This window comes from Cyrtonyx montezumae, unplaced genomic scaffold (assembly GCF_038088225.1).
Source record: "Cyrtonyx montezumae isolate F1298 unplaced genomic scaffold, pur_monq_1.0 scaffold_4, whole genome shotgun sequence".
Taxonomy (NCBI): Eukaryota; Metazoa; Chordata; class Aves; order Galliformes; family Odontophoridae; genus Cyrtonyx; species Cyrtonyx montezumae.
Window position 1 is genome coordinate 13,694,409 of NW_027072045.1, and position 13,627 is coordinate 13,708,035.

General features: G+C 42.7%; 1 protein-coding gene across 2 annotated transcripts in view; it reads left to right on the plus strand.

Annotated features, from left to right (window-relative positions):
* Positions 1 to 1,616: 1,616 nt before the first annotated feature.
* Positions 1,617 to 13,627, plus strand: part of GBF1 (golgi brefeldin A resistant guanine nucleotide exchange factor 1) — a 94,788-nt gene continuing 82,777 nt past the window's right edge. For both annotated transcript variants that reach the window (XM_065746218.1, XM_065746219.1), the window contains exons 1-3: positions 1,617 to 1,840; positions 6,477 to 6,582; positions 7,456 to 7,522. In XM_065746218.1, coding sequence (XP_065602290.1) covers positions 1,833 to 1,840; positions 6,477 to 6,582; positions 7,456 to 7,522 — 181 coding nt within the window. In that variant the 5' untranslated portion in view covers positions 1,617 to 1,832. The remainder of the gene's footprint in view (positions 1,841 to 6,476; positions 6,583 to 7,455; positions 7,523 to 13,627) is intronic.

Genomic DNA, 13,627 nt, shown 5'->3' on the forward strand with positions numbered 1-13,627 from the left:
TGCTGTGTTTAAGAACCAGTGCCTTGGGAATAAAGTAACATGGGCCTTTCCCATCTCTTGGTTCTTTGCCTGTACCCCCTCAATACAGGATGGTGCTGAGCTACCCAAGGGCTGGATGACACAGTGCTTGGTGTGTGCAAGTGAACTCGCTGATCCCAGACAGTGTGGGGCTGTGCTGTATTGTTTTTCTCTCCAGACAATGCAGTACTGGATCATAAGTAAAAATGCAAAGCACACCGCAATGTTTGCTCTTTATTAATGCACTAAGATGCATTTGGGTGAAGCAGAATGCCCCTGGCTGGCTTGGTTTCAAGCTCCGTGACAGGCTTCCATAAACACTTTGCAGCTCTCTGGACGGGAGCAGAAGACACAGGGGGGCTGCAGCCCCTTCTCTGGGCGGGAAGGTAGTCTGGGCTGGGAAGAAGTCTGACCTGTGCCAAAGACAGCCCCTCTGCTAAAAGGGGTGCTGGTGGGCAAATGAGTGGTCCCTGGGAACTCCCAGTGGCAGGTTGGCACTTACAGGGTGCTTCAGCTGCTGCTGCGGCAGGGCAGGAGGGAAGGAGTACGCAAAGAGACATCCTGTTCTGCCTGCCTTTGCTTGCTGCCCTGATGGCTTTTGCAGTCTCTCTGCACGAGGAACTTGAGCTAAAAGCTGCCGGCCCCGAGACGGTGCCTCTCTTACCAGAACATGCAATTTCTTGTTCTACTTTCAGGGAATGTATGTGGCCACTTAGTGCAATTACAGCTTACCCTTCCAGCTCTGAACTCTGCCTATTATCAGATACATTGCTGGAGCAAATCTCTTGACCTCTGGTCGACAGAGCTGGGAGATAACTGTGGTCTTAGCCTCAGATGCTCTGATTCTTGATCAAGCAGTATTCGGGCAGGTTTTCTTGCAGGCAGAGAAAGGAGGGGGTGACCATCTCCAGGGCATCCCTTCAACATGGGCTGTGCTCATAGGAGAGAGGTGATGGTGTTGGGCTGTCTGTGAGGTGCAGACAGGGCCCACATCGCTGCTGGACCGGGCTGGTGAGGGACATCACTCTTTAGTTCTGACAGCGGAGGAGTACAGTTTGACCCTCCTGCTCTCTTTCACCTTCAGTTTGTGTTTTCCTGCACATACAGCGCTGAGCTTTGGGGGTAGGCTGGCGGATGCCCTGACCAGTCCAATAACTAGAGCAGCCTACGGCGCCAGCGCTACAAAACCGTGAGCTATCTGCTGAGAGCCAGTGAGGGGATGGCGGGGCGGAGCCAGGCGGACAGAGTGTGGGAGATGTGGACGGCCACACTGCCCGGGCGCGACGCGGGAGCAGCCCCGGCCCATAGCGCCCTGCGCGGACAGCTCCGCCTCCCGCCTTCGCCTCAACCGCCCTTGCTGCTCCGCTCTGGATTGGCCACGCCCCTCGGCGTCAAGACTCCCTTACGTTTGGCTAGTGGCTCTGCTAGTTCCACCTTCTCTGCCGCCATTGGATCCCTTAGTCTTGTCACTGGATGTCCCGCCTCCTCCGGCTTCATCCCGCGATTCTATTGGGCAGCCCAGCGAGCCGGCTGCCACGCCGCGCGAGGGTTGGCTCCACGGACTATCCATCGGTGCAGTAACCAGGGAGCGAGTTGGGGTGCGCCTGTTTCCACGTCAGTGCGAGCGGAGTCGAGCCGGTTCCGTTTGCCCGTGGCCGGGAGGACCCCGCGCGCGGCCGCCTCGCCCGCTGCCGCCGGGAGGAAGGGGCGGGCGGACATTGACAGGGCCGGGTCGAGCCCCCGCTCGCGGCGCCGCCCGCCCGACCGATGTGCGAAGCGGCCGCCGCCGCGGGGAACAGGCGCCGCCATTTTGGATGCGGGGGTCAGTGCCGGGCGGCGAGCGCCTGTCGCGATAGTGTCGCGACGCGAGGGCCGCGGCGGGAGGGAGGCCGCGGCGGGGGGCGCGGGCGGAGACGGGAACCCCCGAGGCGGGCGAGGGGCCGGGGCCGGGGCAGGCCTCCGCGCCCGTGGTTGGGGGAGCAGTCTGGGGGGGGGACCCGCGGGCCGGGCGGCCCCGCTCCCTGAGTTCGGTCACGTGGGCGGCTGTGCGGGAGGGCGGGCCGCGGCCCGAGCGGGGTGTGCGTCCCGAGACCCCCCCGTACCGCGCTTCGTCGCTTTGGTCGCACGAAGCGGCCAGAAGGGAGAGCAGAGCCCCCTTCGCGCTGCCCTGAGGTTTCCAGGTTGGTTCCACAGGTTTGACAGCCGCGCGTCGGGACGTTTCTCCTCCTGCCTCCCAGCCGCTGTCTCGTTATCATTGCGAAAGGCGCAGGCCTGCAGGAGCTGGTGCCACCTTTGTCAGGTGCCATTGCCCTGCCGCTGCTGGCTGTGTTTCAGGCACTGCCCTGTCTAACTGCTCTGACCTGCCGGCACAGGCCTGCACCGTGCCTTTGCAGAAACACTTCCAGCTCTCCGACCTTCTCTGCCTGTGACGTTTTTTGTACAGCAGCTGTTACGTGGAAAAAAAAACCCACACACAAAAAAACAAAAAAAGCAACACATCAAGTTTAACTTCCTGGTCAGGGATTCACGTAACCGATGTGGGCACTTTGAAGGGAAGAAAAGACTTTGCTGTCACCTGGCTCCCGGGTAACTGAGCAAGCACTTGTGATTTGCTAACTGACAAGTGCTGCATATCCTGTTCTGGTAGCAGAATGTTATATCAGGGCCCAATATAGAGGCTAGGTCAGAGACTGAACCGTATGTAATCGTAAACAGTGCAAATTTTGCTCAGCAGAAGCTAACTCAAGTACTACCTTCTCGATATATTAAGTACTGTCACTTCCCATTACTGCTACCTACTGTAGTGATTTCACTGGATTTGAATCAGTCAGCATAGCTGAAGGCTAAAGTTTGTGATAGGGAGAAGTGACTTGATGAACATCTGCCAGAATGCGTCACTCTTAATGCTAACTCTTGCTTGATTTCTAGAAGAGTTGCAGACATTTCCCTGCAGGGGAAGGAGGGCTTCTTAAAAGTGTACCTGTGACTTCTTATGGTAATAAAAAAAAATTGGACAGTATGTTTTAGAGCTGAGCTGTGCAGCCTTCAGTGCAGGTGTGAGATAACATTTGCAGATGTGAATCTTGTCATTGTTTTTTTTGTGATAGTCTGATACCATTGTTTTTTTTGTGATAGACCTGATACCATTTCAAGAGTCTCAGAATAATGATGGTCACTGTCCATAAGGGTTGCTGAAGTGACATACATGTGGATGTTAGACTTTGGTGTTCAGTGAACTGTCTGGGTGTCAGCCTTGTTCCACTCTTTGTGATCCTAACTGTTCCACAGGGGGACTGCAAATGATGACATCTTCCCTATTTCTCTGGGTGGGCTGGTCAGCTGTGTTGGTGTGTAACTGACTGGTGAAGTTCTGGGCAGGAGCAAAATCAGAGGATGGGTCTCTGTACTTCAGCAGGTGAATAAATCTATTGTGAGAGAGAGAGGTTTTTATTTAATTCAATTCATGCTTTAATTTCAATCCTGAAACTTCTTTTAGCATAGAGCATCTATTCTAAGCTCCATGAATAGTTGTTGCTTGAATCCTGAAAGATGTCAGGCAGCTTAAAAAGGGTATGCTTTAGGTAGTACAGAATTTACAAAAACAATTTCCATTCCTTGAATTAAACTTTTAAACTTGTGCTGAGTGGTTGATGTTTTCAGTAGATTGAGTTTACAAGATGTATCTCTCTGAAAACAGTGCTCTGGCCTTTTGTTTTTTCCCCTTGCAATGACTTTCTTGTTCCTCCTCCAGCACACAGCTGCAGAGATCCATCCCTGCCATGAATGAGGACAGTTGCCTGTGGTTTGCTGTGGGATGTGTTTGTATATTGCTTGATTTAGTGGAATCTGTGGTGAGGGAAAAAAAAATAAAAGGAATGCATTCTGCTCAGGTCTTCTCAAATAGTTAGCAATGACAGGATAACTTTGGAAGAAAAATAAAAGTACTGAAGGATTTTACTATGTTAGGAAGGTCATGTCAAGCAACATGGACTTTTTTATAACCTTATTTGAGAAGATCAGCATGTTTAATTTCACAGCAAGTGTAAAGGAAAAGGCTTGTGCTGGAAGCTTGTCCTCTTCACATTTTGCTGACTGGAGGTAGCACCAGATTTGTGGAAAGATGAGCATTGTAAGCCTTGTACTTTCAGAGAGAACTGAGTTTATCTAGCTTGTCATTCTTTATCCTTGTAGATTAAAAGTAGAAGAGAAATAAGGGTGCTATAGGCACATTCCCTGGTATGCAGAAGAGCATTTAAGCTTTGGCATTGTTTTAAATGTGTAGAACTGCTGTGCATCTGTGTTTGTGCAAGGCATGTGATACATGTTTGGTGTATCTTTACATACTTTTCCAAATCAGGTTAGGGGAGCCTTTGTTTCTAGAAGTCACTGCTAAATGCTTGGGATGGCACTGCAGGGTTTATATGCTCAGTAATCTTGTAATGGTGAAAGCACAACAACTTGGCTTTTGGCAAATCTGTGTGTACATCTTATTTCCTCAAAAGTACTTTAATGGACTAGAGTATTGATCTGTGAAATATCCTATATAGATGTATGGAAGAAGAAGGTCAGCAAATGAGGAATTCTACAAGGGAGACAGAATCTCCTATTTTACATTAGTAAAGGTGAAAAGCTGAAGATGAAAAAAACATTGCATAAAAAATGCCCTTGATCGTATTTGAAGGCATTCAGATCCTGTGACTAAATGCATGAAGGAAAGTAGCTGTCGAGGATGGGAACATTTCAAGTGTTCAACAAAGGATGGGAAAATATCTGGTTGTGTTACATGGGGATGTTTAAGGAGGTTATAAACTCTTGTTCTTCAGGACATGGGCAAACTGTGTGGCACAGTTTGTTTGTCTGAACAGTATGGTAGCATTGATTTGGACTGTTATGACAGTTCCTGTGCTATGAAGTATTTTTGTCATTGCCCCTAACTTACTGTGTAATGCTTAGGAATACCATTATTTTAGTTAGTGAAAAGGAGTAAGAAATAGTGTTGCTATATGATTGTTCATCCTGTTGTGAACATACGACATGGAAACAAATCTGATGCTCTCCCTTGATAAGGCATCTTTTTACAGTATTTTTCTTTCTTGTTTACGGAGCCCTCTAGCAAATTAGTCTATTTCACTCTGAGGAAATTTGTATCTTTGAAGAATTGTTGATAATTCAAATACGTTAATTAATGTGAATTCATATCTAGTATGTGTGCTCTGAAATTTTTGTTGCAGTGCTTCTGAAATTTGGAGTGATTACAAAAACTGTGTCCTTCCTTGCTGTGCTTTTTCTGTCTGGACAAAAATCTGTATTCTCCTTTCTTTCCCCCACTCCAGTGGAGCCCTTTAAGTGTTCCTGTCTGAGCTGGAAGTGCACCTGTCTAGTTTGAAGTGTTGTGATTAATGTTTCAGCTGCTTTCAGTCTTCTGCTTTTCTATGGATGTCCTATTGGGATTTCAAACTGGATTCCTCATCTTCTTTTCATAACTTCTGAAAAAGTCTCATGATTAGCTACAGTTCCAGTAAATACTTCTTGTTTGCAGACATGGTATCATCAGACTCTGGTCTCTTTTAGAAGTCCTGTTTATTCTTTGTAAGCAGTCCTGTCTGTTCATTCCTCTCCATTCTTATTCTTTTTGACTCTGTGTCTGGCTGTAGCTAGAATAGAGCAAACAACCCTGTTGTAAACTGCTCGTTTTTTTTTTTTTTCTCAGGTCCTTAAAAACGTTTCTCTTTTGCTTGTACAATTTTACTGTTCTGGATTTCTTTCTGGATACATCAGATGTAAGATTTTCTCTGTAAGGCCTCAGTCTGTCTGAGTGTAAATACCTGCCTTTTGCTTTCTCCCTTTTTCTCCCTGTGTTCCATCCCATTTTTGTTTCTTTGTGGGGATTTACCCTCGGTTTTTGTCCTTGTTTTCTTTCTTAAAGCCTTCTTTCATGAAGCAGGTGTGAAAATCACTGCATTTTATACATGATGCTATTTTGTAAGTCCCTAAGAGATTCCCTCTGGCCATCTTATTTGAGCCACTCATGCTTATTTAACAGTATAAGATTAGCATTGTGTTCTGTGTAGAGCTGCAGAACTTTACGTAAGTGCATGAGTGAGTGTGTTGTTGTGTTGTCATGATTGTGTGTCCTGGTGCCCTAACACTGTCTTCCTCTGAATCTCTATATACTGAGGAATAAAAAGGAAAAGAGGGCTGGACCTTGATGAAGTCATGTTGCTGTTCTAACTAACAATCTACTGCCATGCTCTTGAAAATGCATTCTGTGTAAAACTGCTCTCCTTGTCCCTTCTTAACGACAAACATATTTGTCTTCATACACAAAACAAAGTTGTAGAAGTGTTCTCTTGCATCTCCATAGGCCTCCTGCTTGACTAGATGCACTTTGATGTTTTGTCTGAGGAGGGTAATGATTCAGAGGGCTGGAGATTGATTTGAATTGTCTTTATTTTCAGGATTGTCAAGATGGTGGATAAAAACATTTACATTGTGCAAGGCGAAATCAATGCAGTGGTGGGAGCCATCAAGCGTAATGCCCGATGGAGCACTCACACACACCTGGTAAGCTGTCTTGGATTGTTGCTACCCACCTGTGCTGTGGCAGAAACTGCTTGGTTTTAGAGAAGTCATTTATTTACTTATTTATTTAGTAGTAGTAGTTGCTAGTAGTTCCATACCTGTTTTGTTAAAAGCCATCATTACAATGTTTCTGAGCCTAATGATGCAATAGTCAGTTTTTGGCTTCCACAGTGAAGATGTGTGCTTGTGGCATACAGGATCTGTGGTGCACTTCGGAATATCAACCGATTAGCAGATGGCTGCCATCCAGCAAAGTGATTTCAGTTTGTCAGAGGGCAGGGCCCTTGTTTCCTTGAGCAGGCATTTCTTTGTTGGTTCTCGCTGCCACCCAGTAGGAAGTGTGGCTGCAGGTGTACGCAGCTTGGAGAAACATACTTTAATAACATAAACTAAAGCTAAAGGATGCAGTTATTCATACCATGATTCTTTCTTCTAGTTATTTTAATGGCACCAAATGTCATTCTGTTTCTGTTCCCATTACAATTTGCATAGATTAACATTATAGCAAATCCAGATGAGCCATTTCAATATGATATGAGATAGATCTGCTTTGAAATTTGTTGAACAATTGTGGGCTAATGAGAAATACTTCAAAAGGACAATAAACCCAAAATGGATTTCACTGTCTTGAACCTATTCTTTGACATTTGAGCTGTATAACAGAGGACAGTGCTAGAAGGAAAACAAAAATACTTCTCTTGATTTTGATAAGAGTAAATAATCTGACAGCGTTAAGCTCAACCCACTATACTCCCCTAAATATGAAGGTGAGGTCTTTACATACCCGTTATTAAGATGTGTTTTCATCAGTATGTTCACTTCATTGATGGCTTCCTTCCTATATATTATCTATAGGATGAAGAAAGAGATCCCTTGCTGCATAGTTTTAGTGTCTTAAAAGAAGTGCTGAATAATATAACAGGTAAGCTTATGCAGAAATCAGCAGGTATGTGTACTTGCTAGGGTACATGCAAATAATTTTTTTTCCTTTTGGTCTATGTGCAGGTGTACTATTTTGTCTTATTTACTATCCAGACATCTTAAATAATGAGAAAAGGGCAAATAGGTGTATGCTTTTCTAGAGGAATAATACTACCGTTGCTAATATCTGGACATATGCATATATATGTGTGTGTGTGTGTATTGTGTGTGTTTATGTATGTATTTTTGTGTCTATGTGCATGGTTTGGTTTTTTTTATTACACTGAAGCTTACAGTAATATAGCAAATCTAGCATATTATTGTATAATCTAGTGTTTTGTTTATGCTTTCCAATCTTTGAGTGACAAGAAAAATCTGTTTGGCAAGCTGCCTCACATTATCTGGTGTCTCCTTGCAGTCTTTGATTTGTAGGATTTCGTTTGTTACCAGTAATGAGCGAAGAATAGAGTTCACTTTCCATTTGGATATCCTGAATCTCAAGGTGAATGGCTTACTTTGTGACCAGTTGCACCAGAAGGACCCTGGGACTCTTAACTCTATACTGATTACAATAGTAGAGCATATGGCTGTGATGTTGCTTCTGACCAGGTTTTCTCTCCCAGTCTGTTTTTCCCATTTCCACCTATATTTTCTCTGTAAATTAGTTTCAGGAGCAGTTGTTTAACCTCAGTATATATTGAGAGTCTGGAGCTGAGGCTAATGTTGCACTGCCGATTCTTCCTGGAATTTCTTATTTGTAGTACTTGAAATTAAGCTTTATTTCTGGTCCCATTATCACAGTGGGTTTTCAGAACCACTCTCAGCCTAAGTTAGAGGTGGAATTTTTCACTTCTGATTGTGGAGTGTGCCTGTTCCTGTGTCGGTGCTGCGCCTGGAATCCCTCAAGCAGTATATTTACTGGGACAGGAGTGTCATTTCCATGTGCTGACCAGAGGTGCTGATAACCCAGCATTTAAGTCCTTGTTCCTCCCTCTTTTGTAACTGCTTGCAAGTGTAGTGTTTTTTTGTTTGTTTTTTTTTTTTTTTCCTCTTTTGCTTGGTGCATTTTCCTCTGCTGTGAGCAAGATTCATCTGTCAACTCTTGCACAGTGTGTATTTCTGGATAGTATCTCTGTTGTCCTCTGTGTTAGGCCTTTCCGCAGATTTAAGCCACTCACTGAATCTGTGTGTCTGTAAGCTCAGTCATCTTCTGTACGATACACATACAATCTCCAAAATTGTCTTGGGAGGATGTTTTCTTGGCACTAATCTGTCCCTTCTGTGAGATGAGGTTTTCTTAAAGATGAGACTCTTGAAATTCTTTGCTATTACTGCAAATACCGCTTCATATCAAGAAGATGAGAGGATGTCAGGTTCCTTGATTAAAGGCAATATGAATAAATGTCAGGGGTTGGCCATTTATCTTTCAAGCCTGGATGCAGTTATGTTGTTAACTTGTTGGGGGAAAATGCAAGCTAAGTATCTGCTTGTGTTAGGGAAAGCAAAGTTTAATGTACTGAGAGAGGTGGAGACTCTGCGAGTTCACTCATTGCTTAAGTGAGGTTTACACTGAGTTAGTAATAGCTTATATGTGATGATGATGCATGGTGGTTTGATTACTTGGGGTTCTTTTAAATAGGTAATTTCAGCTTCAGTGACTGCTAATGTCTCGAGATAGGACATTGGTGTGCTTGGGTTTTTTTTTCCTTTTCAGTTTTAGACATGGTTTCCAAGCAATGCATTGATATAGAGCCTCCTGCCTCATCTTCCAGGCAATGGAAAGTCCAAACTTAGTTTTTTCTTATTTTTATTTCCTAGACCTTCCTTTCATGTCTCTTTCATTAGCTCATGGAAACGCATTGCTTTTATATTTAAATTTATTCAAGCTGTAATCTTTGACATTTGAGTCAGCTTTTAGTACAATTTTGCATTTATAGTAATATATATTATGTATTTTCTCAATCCCCCAAGAACCCATTTTAATCTGTTCCGGATGCAAATTTCAGGCTGCCTTGTCCCATCTCCCCTCTTGCTCTCGCCCCCCTTCCCCTCCCCCATGGAGCATGTTTGATCAGGTGTGGCAGGAATATCCACTGTCAAGCTGCGCCCTTTATATTAGTCAATATTATCCTTCCTTCCCTCCCACTCCCTTCATTCTCCTCTGGGCTTTACCAGTTGATTTATAATTTTGGAATTCTCATCGGAGTCTGTAATACAGTTTGTTCATTATTTAACCAAAACCTGTTTAATGAGCAAAGAGAGGCAATGTAAATGTTAGGCATGTTGCAGTGGAGTACCTTTTGTTCTCCTCTGAGCTAGTGGGTATTAACTCTGTCGTGACTGTGGTGCTGAAATACCCCGGGCAAGGGTACATAGATGCACCGTGTACCTCCTGCAGCTAAAGATTCCCATTTCAAAGTGTTGTTCAACAAGAGTAACTAAATTACAAATGTTTGATTTGATTTACTGAAACCACTGAGTTCTTGCCTGCAACCATCCGGTGGTATCCCATCCCATTGTAATATCTAATTGAACACTTGAAGGAAACATCTAGAGAAGATGTTCATGCTCAGCACAAACAATCTCATGATTATGGTAAGAACAACTTCTGCAATTCAGTGTACCTGGCGAAAGGCCTTGGAATTATGGGGAATAATGCTGCTCTTTAAAATTCTTACAGAGAAATTTAATTTCTGTAGCAACTTAGTGTAGATTTATAAAAGAAAAGGCACATATCTGTTCTGATCCCTTCTTGTTTTTTTTTTAATGCCATTTTTACACTTACATGATGCACATTCAATTATTATTGGTAGTAGTTGCATGGAAAATAGAACAATAGATGTACTCCCATCTTGAGTGTTGCATACATGACTCCAAAATAAGTTTAATAGTTGAACACTTGTACTGAGATAAACACTGTAACCCTGTCTGTAATGGTATCTTGTATTTCCAGTGCTTAGTTAAACCGTGAGTCAGTGTCTTGAGTTATGACAGCATGCAGACAGTGAGTATCAAGCTTTGTCCATGTCTGCAAAATCGGAATAAAACTAGAATTTACAGGTTATTTAAAATCAGTGGAGGCCTTAGTATGATACAAATTTGGATCTAGGATTTTTACCACCACAACTTTAATTTCACTACTTTTGGAAGTATTTTGAATATCTAGAAGATGTGTCTGTATGTTGAAGTCTTTTTTTGTTCAGTCAGTTTTGTTATGATTTTAGGTCAATGAAAGGAAGCATCTTTTTGATGTCCAGTGGTAACAAAGCATCTTCTCTTTCCTGAGCGTTTGGACGTTAGGGTGTGGCTGAGCTCAGCAGGGAGGTGTTACAACCAATGATGTCTGGAAGTACAAATTCATCATAATCCTCTTTTTCTACAATCTATTAAGGATTGCATTTCCTTGAATCTTGCTGTGTCTGTTGAAGTCTCCAAACCATTCCAATATGATGTGTAGGTGAAAGCAGGTACATCTGTAGTGGTTCCCCCTGGTTGGAAGGATGAGTCATTAACCAGGATTGTCATGACTGAATTACTGCTCGCTGGTGTGTAGGATGGCTTTAGGACAAGCAAATGACTGAATGCAACAGCCTCGTACAAGTCAGCAGTGGGAGAAGCAGGTGTTTGTGGAAAGTGTGTGCATCAAGAGTCTATTTAAATAAGGTTTAAACTAGGTAAACACACCTGTGAAGAGGTACTTGTGTATATTTTAGGGCCATGAGTGCCAGACTGGAAGGTTTGAGTCCTTTTATCCTCTGGTGGTTCAGAGTTAGTGCGTTTAAACAGAAGCTGCAAAGTAAGCTGTTAGAAGCACTCTGATTTCATGCACATTCATGACATTTTAAATGAATGCTTGTACAGTGGGTTCAGAAGAATCTTTTCATGGCTTATTTCAGACAAGAAGCTGCTGCAAATCTCCATCTTTAGAGGGTTGGTTGGGGCATTAAGAGCTGGCTAAAGGTCAAATGACTGTAACCATAGGAGAACCTTTGCCCAGTGTACTGATTTAATAGACTTGTTACTGTTGCCATCAGTTTTCTGGAATGTAGATTTGATTGCAAGCTCATTTTCTCATGTCTGATGTCTGGAAACAGTTTTTAGAGAAAATTTGACATTCAGATGGAAAAAATATAGAAATTTTATTCTTATTTGGAATTAATGTCTGAACTTTTCTTAGAAGATCTCATTTTAACAAGTGGTAAATAAGTAGTGGAAATATAGGGTGTTCTGAGTGCCACTGCAGTGCAGTTAAATAGACTCTGAGACATGTATTGCAGGCTATTTAAGGGAAGAAATTCGGAAAAATTAATGAATTTTTAAAGAAGTATAGGAAATAAATGGTATCATCATAGGGCTGTAAAGCTTGTAACTTTGCACTTAGCAGATACAAGCAGTGCCACATTTTTGCAAAAAGTGACTGGGTGTGCTAGCATGTAGCAATTCGGATTGACTGTAGCTGAGACAGTTCTCCATTTGTTTGTGTTGAAGGATTGCAATGTTATCTAGAGCAGACATTTACAAAAAAAAAAAAAAGCTTTATTGACAGCTTCATAAAAAAAATCTAGAAGGCTATCTGCACTCCTAGATTTTTTCTGTTCCTGTGATAACTTTTTGAAAACAATTTTTTTTTAATATCAGGTATTGGTGCATGTTAACTTTGTACTTTGGAAGACCAAGCAACTCTGACTAACATTTTGCTTTTTTATTTTTAATTTTTTACAGTTTTTTTTTAAATTTTTTTCTTTGAGAATCATAGAATATCCTGATTTGGAAGGGACCCACAAGGATCATTGACTCCAATGGAAAGTGTGTGAGAATGGTATTAAAAAAAATTGATGAAGTAAGGTTTCTTGCATAACTTAAATTCAGCTGTACTAATTAATGGGTGGCAGTGCATTTTTAATCCATGTCACGTGATCTGACGTGTGTACAGAAGTTGTAATTCACTTCTTTGAATATTTTCTCTCATCTTATTTCTATAAAAATAGGAAGATTATAGTGATAAATTGAAGTTAAGAAATAAAAAATAAGTTAAGATTAAAAACTCTAAATTTGATGCTTCATCTGCAGACTGAATCCAGACTACTTGATTCTTGTGTACTGTTTTCAGACTTTGCAGTAAAAGTTGTCATTTTAAAAGCAGGTTCATCAGTCTTTGTGAAAGCAAGCATCCTTCCAAGTGCAGAGAGAATGTAAACCAGTGCAGTACTTTTGCTTTGAATCTGCAGGTAGTTCCAGGTACCCTCTTTGAGAGAGGTGCATCTTCCTTCTAATCTCTTTGCAGCATCAGATCTATCAAAGGGTTGTCTTATGGCTAAGGTCTTTGGATTTCCCACAGATATTTCTACTGATATTTTTAGCATTGATTTTGTGTTACTGGTGTAGTCAGAAACCAATCTCTTTCTGAGTGATTGCTAATTCTGTTCTTCACTTTCTAAGATGGTCTTCAGATAAGGTATTTCTGCATTTCTCTTCAATCCAGAACATCTGCTATGTCCCTTCTGCTGTCCTGTACCACCATCTTGCAGCACCAGTTTAGATTCCTTTTACTGCAGTTCTTTGTGTGGTTTAAGATACGAGGTTGGACCTAGTCTACTGTATGTGCCAGGCAAATGATTGGCAGGTACAGGCAGGAGGTGGTGCTGTTGGAAGGAATTGTTTCCTGACCCCTAATCCTTAAGGACCCCAGGATTTAGATGGACAAGCACTCCTGGCTGTTGCTTGGCAGAGTTCCTGCAGTGTCCTTGTTCAGTAACACCAGCCTTCTGTTACCTCTGAAAAGCTGCCACATGTGCACGGTGTGCAACTGACTCTCTCTTGTTCCACGCTTGTTGAGCAATTATTTTCCCACTTGTTGGGCACTCCATTATTTCCTTCAGTTACTGCTTCTGTGTGAAGTGGAGCCATAAAGGAAATGGCCTAATGTACATACATTAGTGGGCAATAAATTGCAGTTTGATTTGGTAGAAAGGCAATGCCAGATGCTGTGTTGAAGTTAAGGTCCCTCTTAAGTCATCCATGGAGATTTTGTTCTGGGTGTTTTTGATGTGCTGTTGTTATGGATTGTGCTGTCTTTGTCATCACTTGAGACTGGTTAAAAGTGATT